Source organism: Leiobunum rupestre, chromosome 4 (assembly GCF_980474605.1).
Source record: "Leiobunum rupestre chromosome 4, qqLeiRupe1.1.hap1, whole genome shotgun sequence".
Lineage (NCBI taxonomy): Eukaryota > Metazoa > Arthropoda > Arachnida > Opiliones > Sclerosomatidae > Leiobunum > Leiobunum rupestre.
The window spans coordinates 568,750-579,200 of NC_143387.1; the positions used below are offsets into that span (position 1 = coordinate 568,750).

Sequence of the window (10,451 nt, forward strand, 5' to 3'; positions counted from 1 at the left end):
TTCAAAAACTTGGTGCATTTGCCACGGTAAAGTTAGTAACGAAGAAAGAATGATTTTTTGCGAAGCTCCTGGCTGTGATATTATATGGTACCATACTAAATGCATTGGGCTAAAGAGAACACCAAAAGGACCCTGGGTCTGTAAAACCTGTCGCACAATATAAATGTTCCTATTTTCAACAAAAGCAATATTTTTAAGTACAAAATGTGGCGAGTTATTCCTATTTTGAAATAAAAATTTCTACGATTTTACAGTTTTAAAAGCGTTGAGTTTATTCATTAATAATTGATGGACACACATTAAATAATGCACAACAAACTTGGGCAATTTTGTCAATAGTAGCTAATTTTTCGTTATTATCAGAGACATCATTTAGCATTTCAATCGGGACAGGCCCTTCGAGAATAGTGTATTTTTGTCGTACACACCCAATTACCCTTTCCACATGAATTCTTACACTAGCTAATTTACGGGTGTCTTCAATTTCATAAGGAGATAGCTGCTTTTTGTCTTTTTTAAATGCTGGTAGTTTGACTTCAGCACAATGAAATCCAACTGAATCAGCTATATTAAAGCCTCTATCAGCTAGTATCATGTCTCCGGGTAAAAGTTTATCTAATAATCCACAATTTTCTGTAATATGTTTATCCGATACTCTCCCACCCCAAGCCTCAGAAAGGAAAGAAACTGAACACTGCGGAGTTACACCGATTAAAAATTTCACTGTGTGATGGTGTTTATATTGAGACCACAGCTGGCCTCTTGCTAATAGGTTAGAAGGTTTTTCAGTAAAAACCTCGAAGCAGTCGATAATCACAGTTACTTTCCTCCCAAAAACTTGTTCAAAAGATCTAGGCATAGTTTTATATAAATTGTCCCGAGAGGGCCACACAACTAAATGACCGAGTCTAGAAAAAAATACATCCAAGCATGAATAAAATACACGTGATGCTGTTCTGTTAGATACATTAAACCTGTAGCCTAAATCTAAAAAATCTACATTAAGCCTTATTTTCATTAAAAACATTATCATTTGCTGAAACTTGGTGAGTGAAGAAAGCTGATTAACAACTAAAAAAGGTTTAACTATGTTAAATATAACCATTAATGATTCGAAAGAGTTTAAACCTGTGTAGTATTTTACTTTCGCATTATCTTCAAAGCTGTCCTCGCAAATGATACTAGATTTTAATTTATTCTCCATTTTTTTTAACTCTAAACGAGCTTGAACTAAATCACTTTCTAGTTCGCCTAATTTTTCACCCGTTAAATCAGTCTGGCACTCTTTTGTTTGAGTGCATACTGAAGTTTGAATACATTTGTGAGATGTAAAGGAGTAATTATAATGATTAAGAAGTGATCTTGCACGAGATAAGTCTTTTAACTCTTCATGACAGCGTATTGTTGAATTACTATTTTCAATTTCATTTCTACCTTCATTTAACTCATTTCCATCATCACTAATATTCGAATCAACTTCACCATCACTAATGTTTACATCGACTTCAGAATGTGAGGGAATCATCTTTAATGTAGGGAATTTGTTTTGAGCTCTTTTCAATGCACGTTCTTTTCTTTGAAGTGAAACTTTATCCTCTTTTAGCTTTTTCCCATAACCTAGGTTTAAACTAGGAACCCAATCTGGATTTCTATCATCTTTCAAAGAAGCTGGTTTGCCTGTAATAACATATACTTTAAAATCTACCCAAAAGCAATTACATATAATTATTATTAAAAGTTACTAATATCTCACCTGTAGTAAAATGTAAGGAGCATACTCTGGCATATTTAATCTTCTCCATCGTTAAATCTTTCCTATTTATTGCATTAATCCATTTTTTCCGCCTTAAATGTGCTAGGTTAACCAAGGCCCGGTTTTTACTATTTTCTTTCAGGCCAGGAAACCGATAAAATGATAAATTAGAACCGTCTCTGTTTGCCCGTTTTGAACATCCATAAACAGCACAAAAACTAACCATTTTGATTAAAAAACTTATTTAAAATCACTTAAAAAAGGTAGTGAAAATTACCAAACCCCTAGCCAAATTGCCTCCAAATTTTCTGTTTGCCCTCCAAAAACCGATTTTGAATTACGGATATGACGCGTTAGTCATGTGACTTTTCTTAGCCCCGCCTAACGTCAATGCTCTATTATCAAGAATGTACTTATTTATTTTCAGGGAGAATGAATATGTTGAGATTATTTTTAGCGTTTCTCTAATTCCACCCGTTGTGCCCCCCGGTATGCTCCTCCGCTTTAATAAAATCAAATAATACTGCCATCTCATTGGTTCTTAAAAATTACGTTTTCCGACGCGATTAACGCTGTTGCGAGGACGCAAAAAATAAGACCGCCTCCTTTTTCTCCCCCCCCCCCTTAGCGTGAGACGGTTAGGGCCTCAACGTGTCCGTCGATCGTCTCGACATATTCATTCTCCCTGAGAATAAATAAATACATTCTTGGTATTATATTCTTCTTTTTAACTTCTTGTCATAGAAAACCACTAAGATATCGTTAGGACTTGGGACTATGTTGGGACTAGCAGCTGGTCTTCACTTTTATTTTTTTATATTAAGCAAGGTTGTTTTACTGGAATTTGAATTAATAAACGCTATAATGAAGTTATAACATGAAAAAGTTTGTATTAAAAATTCACCTCGTCGAGATCAATGCTGGAATTTTTTAATAGCAATCATGATTAGAGGAGCTAGGTTGTCCTTTGTGGTAAATTGATTGGAATAGGCGCTTAAATAATACATCTTCCCAGAAATTGCCAAGAAGTAATATTTCCGACCGCCAGGACTCGTAAGTTATTATTTATATAGTGCTTGTTGAAATATTAGAAAGCTGGAAACTTTTTCGAACGTAACATCGGTTTTTTGCCAAGACTTAACATGCCAAAAAAGTTACCGGGTTAAAAGGAAACACTTGTTGCATACCGTACTCCAAAAGTAATATGTTTAGTTCTAAGAGAATGAGTTTTCATCTTTTTCCAAAAGATTATGTTATACGAAATAAATTAACTCTGCCTCCATGAGAAGCTTTAACATTGCCCGGTATTATAAAAATATTACATATAATTTTAATTATTTATACCATAAGTGGATGATAATAATAATAATATTATCTTCTTATACTTAGTTACTAATGTTAATTTAATTTACTAAAACTATGTTCCTTTTACACGTGAGCCGACGCGTTTCTTATCTAACGCGAAATTCTCATGAGGGCAAAAACGCGTCTCCAATTGGCTTAAATATGATATTTTGGCTAGCCATTCTAACCGTTTAACCGACCGACCGGAAATAGCTCCTTCCCAGATGAATTTGGAGAGGGGAGTAGAAACCGAGTATCTTTTATTGAAGCGTTCAATCATGGAGTAGCGAGAATAAACGTGGAGGTATGTAGCCTCAGGTCGACACCACTTTGTATATATTAAAAAAAAACAACGTGGAGATAGTAACGTCAAGCTAGGACGATTACTTTAACCTGGACTATAATGTTAATGTTGAACGTTATAACTCCGATTTCAGAGTGTCCGCTACAAAACACCACCAAGTGAAGCAAATCCGCGATAGTAATCCACAAACATGCAGCAACTCCCCCCTTTTTTATCCCCCTTCTTTAGGAGGCGAACGGTTCGCGCTCTCTTTATGAGGAGTGGATGAAGTCAGTATCAACCACAGAAATGAGAAAATCTAATTAGAACGATTTTTAAAATTTTGCCGCGCTTGCAGATTAGAAATTCCGATTTCTATGGCAGCGGTTCCCAAAAGGTGTTCCGCGGAACCCTGGGGTTCCGTAAAAGGGTAAAAAATTGGGAACCGCTGTTCTATGGTATTGACTATCGAGTGATCTGGCAACACTTGAACAAGCGCTTAATATTTCGTCGCCTGAAAGCAAAATCTACGTAATCTTAACCATACATTTAATTAGTATAAAGTTACCGGGTTTTTGCTTTCAGGCGACGATTTTATGTATAGTAAATAAGAAATTCATATTATTTTATTAGTAGAAATAATGTAAATAGGAAAATAGTACCATTATAGTACAATAGGTTGGAAATATGGTATATTTGGGTACTATATAGTATGTTCTCAAAATAATAGTTCCATTTATAACATGATGCAAAATTATGGTATTTGTACCATAATTTTAGTACGTATGGCAACGCTGACGTCAAGTAACTTTAGTACAATATTGCCAATAGTTTGCCGAGATTCCTATGTGGGTTATGGTAATGCTTAGTAGCCATAGAAATCAGAAGGTAACTAGAACCATTTTTGCAATGGCGGATTGCTCGCCGATTAGAACTGTAGCTTTGGCTTTACTAAATGAACCTCAAATGACATTTTCTTAAGTTATTTTTTTCTTTCGTTCAATTAAAATATAAATTTTCAACAAATCATGAAGTAGCATAATTACCCCGTTATGATTATAGAAATCAGAAAGTAACTAGGCTAGAACGAATTTTGAAATGGCTAACCACGCGCCGATATGAAACTGGAGGATTAGTCAGTAACGCCGTCTCTTAACAAAATCCTTTCTTCGAAACGAAGGTAGACCTTTAAGTTACAAACTAGTGACATACTTGTATATTGTCTTTGTAATTATCTAATTATTTTTTTAATGAGAAGTGTACCAAACTAAAATGTCTTTAAAAATTAAGACACCCTAAAATCGAAATCTAAAATAAAAAGTAACAAAAATTCGAAAACTAGGAATACGCCCTTTTTTAGTGGCAAACGAAAACAGTAAGAGGTTTGTTGTAAGCAGACGTTACTGGAAATCAAAAGTTTTAAAACTGGCGCGGAAATTTATCAATATATATTTATCCTATGGAATTACTTAGTTTTACGGCAATTTTATTTGAACTAATTATTAAAATTTCAATAAAAATATAATATTATTGTAGCTTACCTAGTATGAACGTTGAATTCCAAGCGTCGAAATTGAAGAAACACAAGCGCGTACTGCGCGTTAAAAAAGTCGACAACGAGGCAAGCAACTGAGAAATACTGAACCAGAAATGTTTCACGCGATCGTCGTATCAAAGAATATTCGAAATTCTTTGGTGGTACTCGTATCCAGAGAAAAACGTAATGGGTGAGCAAAGTTGGGGAGGGGGAATTTCCGGGAAATTCTTATTCTCTAATATTATCCCCTCCCCCGGTTTTGGCAAAATACTTGAAACTTGACCAATTTCCTCTTTATCCCTCCCCTCGAAAACGGTCAAAATGAGTTTCAGTACAGAATCTTAAAACGGTCTTGTGACTTGCGTACACTATTTGAATATCAAAATAGGGGGTTGCAAGTGAAGGGGTATCACAACTTGTTCACAAACGTTTCTTAGAATTAATGTATGTTATGTTTATTTCATGAAGTCTTTAAATACATAGAAGGACAAAAAATGGCTTTACGCGAGGGAGGTGCCTGGCGGAAAAGTGTTCAACACCGACGCGGCATTACCCCGCTGTATTGCGAATGCTATCAGCTGAGTCAAAAACGACGTGGAACGCGGCTCCCTGGTAGCTTCCCGAATTTGACGACCAATAGAATTAAAAGTAGCATGTCTGCCAGCCAGCGGGCAAAGGGGCTAAATTCGCGAGAGTGTCTATTTCAGCGGTTCCCAATTTTTTTTGCTATGGAACCCTAAATTATCCACCTAATTCTGGCGGAACCCCAACTCATTTTTTTTACTCATCTTAAACTCTTGACACAAACAAAGATGGCCGCGCTGCGAATTCTCGGAACCCCTGTGACCCTTTTACCCCGGGGTTCCGCGGAACACCTTTTGGGAACCGCTAGTCTATTTAATGCCACCTAAAAAATTATTCTTACAATTTTGTTTTGTGCTTCTGTTTTAAATTAACGAGTTCACTAACAAGGAGACATCCCGAAGTGTAACCCACCGATTTTGTTCAAACTCGGGGGATTGGTAGCCCTTCATGTATCATGAAAAATCCTAAAGGGAATTTATTCAATGGGCAACGGTTTTGCCATGGCAACGAAAAATGTTTTTGACAACACCAAATATTAAATTTTCCCATTGAAAATAACATGGGATTTTGACCTTAAATTGATCAAAAGTTGATCAGTTTTGATGTTTTTTTTGTCAATTTTTATCTTTTTGGCATTTTCGAATTTTTGAAATATGTTAAAATGTTTCACAGGGGGGCCCTAGGAATAGGTCTGAATCCCATGTTATTTTCAATGGGAAAATTTAAATTTTTGTTGTCAAAAATATTTTTCGTTGCCATGGCAACACGGTAGCCCATTGAATAAATTCCCCTTAGAATTGACCAAAATCGGGGGGTTACTCTTCGGGATGTCTCCTTGTAAAATCATAAGTAACGTAACAGACACAAAACGTTTCCGGTTAATGCTAGTCTGTCGTAGACTTATTGTGTAATCGTAGGTTTCGGAGCCGGAAACTCGGTTCTTCGTATAACGTTAGTGGCGAACGGTTACTTACGTATAAAGTAATTAATTAAAATAAATTAAAACCACTTTAACAACGTTTCTTCTATCTTCTTAGTTCTTTCCTTAGCCTTTCCCTTAAAGGGGCTATAACCGTTTTCTCAATTTGTTGATTTGCACCACGCGCTTGGGCAATTTGTACGTTCGTTTGTGCGCGACAGGGCAGAATATTTACGTGTAAATAAGAAAAGCTGTGGATATTTGGGAGTTATACTCTCTTTGCTTAAGAAAAAAACCCTCTTTGGTTACATAGTACCCTCGGAGAGGTAAAAATACAAAATTTATAGTTTTTAATATATTTTGAAGAAATAAACCAGGCGCTAGGCTTTTTCCTTAATACGCTTTTATGCCAGGTTGGTTTCTTAACTTTGATTTCATTTATTTGAGAAGTTAAACAACCAAAAAAGGGGACGAAAAAAATTAAATTCACGCCCAATTCATTTTTAAATCCAACGTTTTTGTAACTATTCCTCCTTCTTTAGGCTAAATTGGTAGTGCTTTTGATACAATCCGAAGATGCTGCTTCGGGATATGTTCTGTAACATCTTGATTGGATTATATCTAAAAATATTTGCCGCCCCTCCCCCCTAAGCTTCTCCACCTTTCTATTTGACCTTGGAAGAGTGATCTGGTGTAGCAAGTTAGTCGGAACGGAAAGGGGAGAAAAAAATAAATCCTAAACCTTTCCACACTTGCTTCCCTTCCTACCCCGCTTTTCAGAAGGGGTAAGGGGGGGGGAGAAATGAGAATATTAACAAAACCCAAGTTGTAGGATCTTCACACCGCTTTTTTTCCTTTCCCATCTGAAACCCCTTCTTCGCCGCCCGCGATTAGGCTCGCTTGTCAATCAAAACTCCTCGCCTCCGCGTTTAACGTTTCCTTGCTGACTCGCTTTTAAACTGTTTAATATGTGAACAAGCCACCCATTTCAGCTTATCGTTTCAGCGCTCTCAAAGGCAATCTCGGTACCTCCCAATTTTTGCCGGTGTCCCATTGTCGTCAGCGAAGGGTTGGCCATTTGCGTTGATTAGAAGTTTCTTACCTCTTCGTAAATCGAAGCTTGTCAAATCTTGCAAGCAACCCAGAAGATAATTTAATAACAAACATTTGTTGTATATTTTTTAGAGTGGTTAGACATTTTTCTCAAACATCCAACGTCTAGGTATTATACAGCTATGCAATATTTTTTATGGTGATTAGATATGGTTGCGAGTGACAGTCAGTGCCTAGTATTGAAAGGCTTACTGAGGAAACAAAATTTCTAAATTGTCTGGTCCCGAACATTTTACTCATAGATTCATTGTTTCTTCATGTCGGAGTTGACTCTATTTGGGCCATCAGACGAGTTCTGTTTATACATTTTCTCGGGTGTACTTGTATGAAAAGTATTTTCGGTTTTCATAAATTAATTATATTCCTATATATTTATGAGTTAGTCAAAGTATTAGCTTTATCTTGTACCCGAAGTATATATCAACCTTAGCTAATTTCGATTGACAATATATGAAATATAACAAAATGCCTGAACTATTCCAAAAATAAACCCACGAAAATCACATTTATGATTTATTTACAGTTTCGCATTATTATGTATGGGCTGACAATTTTTTTATTAATGATAATTATATAGGGGATGTTGTTATTTAGATTGAAACGTCGTTATATACAAATGGGCGCTAGGATGTTGTTATTTACATTGTAACGTCGTTATATACAAATGGGCGCTAGGATGTTGTTATTTACGTTGAAACGTCGCTACATAGAAATGGGCGCGGGGATGTTGTTATTTACATTAAAACGTCGCTACATAGAAATGGGCGCGGGGATGTTGTTATTTACATTGAAATGTCGCTACATAGAAATGGGCGCGGGGATGTTGTTATTTACATTGAAATGTCGCTACATAGAAATGGGCGCTAGGATGTTGTTATTTACATTGAAACGTCGCTACATAGAAATGGGCGCGGGGATGTTGTTATTTACATTGAAATGTCGCTACATAGAAATGGGCGCTAGGATGTTGTTATTTACATTGAAACGTCGCTACATAGAAATGGGCGCGGGGATGTTGTTATTTACATTGAAATGTCGCTACATAGAAATGGGTGCGGGGATGTTGTTATTTACATTGAAATGTCGCTACATAGAAATGGGCGCGGGGATGTTGTTATTTACATTGAAACGTCGCTACATAGAAATGGGCGCGGGGATGTTGTTATTTACATTGAAACGTCGTTATATAAAAATTAATAAATTAATTAATGTTTACATCGGTATATACAGCCACATATTTTTCTTAGAGAGTTGCATAATATGTTAATATGAGAATTCCAAATCAAATGTTCATCAAATATAATTCCCAAATATTTATATTAATTTACTCTATTTTTGTTTATTAATATGAAGGTCTAAAGAAGTAGTGTTTTATCTTTCCTATATTACTAAGTATACGTTATTCAATTTTTGTTAAGTTTAATTTTAAGTTATTTTTTTCCAGCAATTTACTTATTTTGAAGAAATTTTGTATCGGAAAGCTTCGAGGCAATTATAGTTTGACATGGGGGCTGATGGAGCAATTGACAACGCAATTACTGAAATAATGGGTAGCTTCTCCAATTTTGTAGTAAATAACAAACGTGAGTAAAGAAAATTCCATACGACTGGTTTCAATTCCTTTATAATTAATTTAATGCTGGGAGATTAAGTTTGAGAGTAAACTAATTTTAAATATTAATAATAAGCGGGAATTAATTAATGTTCCCAAATTGTGGGCTAACTTAATTTTTAATGTAATAATTTGACTTCGTAACAAAAATCTATTTTATTAATAACGAAAAAAGGTTCTGCTCTGAAAGAGCTCCAAATGCGAAGTGAGGAATGGATGGAGTTTTTTTTTCTCCGTCCTCAAGAATACAAATTTCAAATCTTAATGGAAACTTTTTGTCTCTCCCCAACTTTCTTTCCTAAACTTCTTAAACCATGACATGCCTGAAGCGAAAATTGTTTTGTCATAAAAGGAGAGACGACTTTCTCCGAAACCATTATCCAAGCGAGATAACCAACGCGCGGTGTATCAAACGTCCCGCGAAAGGTACGCCACTTTGACTTAATACAATAGTACCATGTCCGGACGGCCCGAGAAGTCGCAAAGCCTCTCCCAATTTCCCGAAACCCTTTCTTCAATTTCGCCAAGCACCTGTCAATAGTTTTACGACCAATTTATCAGTTGGGGGTTCTTCTAATTTTGGTATTACTACATTTTATACAATTTTAAAGAAGTAATATATTTTCCTTCTTAAAAAAAAGATTTAATTATTAAATGTTTGAATTTTACCTTTTATTTTAATTTAAGAAATTTTAGTTAATTTATTTTACACTCTTTAACACTCCCCCCGAAATACTGCAGTAGTATTTCAATCGTTCAGTTTCGCTATTTTACTGTTTTTATTTCAAGCGCGTAGAGCAATTGTACTGGCCTGATTACACCGAGTTTCCATACCTGTTTAGGTAGATTATCCTCATGAACAAGCATGACGTCACCAATTTCAATTAACTATTTTCCTTTACGGTCGCGGCGTGATGGGCCGATCTTAGGTTTTGAATTAATTTTTGTCGGTAATTTAACCGTTTAGTTAATTCGACACGAGTAGCTGGTAATTTGTCTTTTGGAAATTTCTGAGGAGGGAGGCATGGACTTATTAGTCCATGAGGGAGGCAAGTAATTCTTTTCCCAATTAAGAATTCAGCAGGTGTGAGAGGGATGGGTTCGTTTATATCGTTATAGACGTAGGTTAAGGGTCTGGAGTTGACCACTGCCTCAGTTTCGGCTAGTGTCGTCTCCATTTCCTCGTATGTTAATGAGGCTCTACTTAACACCTTTTTTAAAGTGGTTTTGGTAGAGCGTACTAATCGCTCCCACAAACCCCCCAAGCTGCACGTTCTGCTATAAATTTCCATTCAAAAATGTTGT

The 10,451-nt window shown here is 35.8% G+C and overlaps 1 protein-coding gene across 1 annotated transcript; it reads right to left on the bottom strand.

Annotated features, from left to right (window-relative positions):
• Positions 1-271: 271 nt before the first annotated feature.
• Positions 272-1,802, bottom strand: LOC149945841 (uncharacterized). Its single transcript, XM_090173342.1, has 2 exons — positions 1,754-1,802; positions 272-1,677 (listed from the first exon to the last, which is right to left on the bottom strand). The coding sequence occupies exons 1-2, from the start codon at positions 1,800-1,802 to the stop codon at positions 272-274; spliced, it is 1,455 nt and encodes a 484-aa protein (XP_090029468.1).
• Between the last annotated feature and the right edge of the window lie 8,649 nt (positions 1,803-10,451).

What these genes read in the sequence shown, in the direction of transcription:
- LOC149945841 (XM_090173342.1), bottom strand. Translation starts at nt 1,802, where the DNA reads ATGGAGAAGATTAAATATGCCAGAGTATGCTCCTTACATTTTACTACA. An exon ending in CTCCTTACATTTTACTACAG is followed by an intron (nt 1,678 to 1,753) that starts GTGAGATATTAG and finishes ATGTTATTACAG; the next exon opens with GCAAACCAGCTTCTTTGAAA.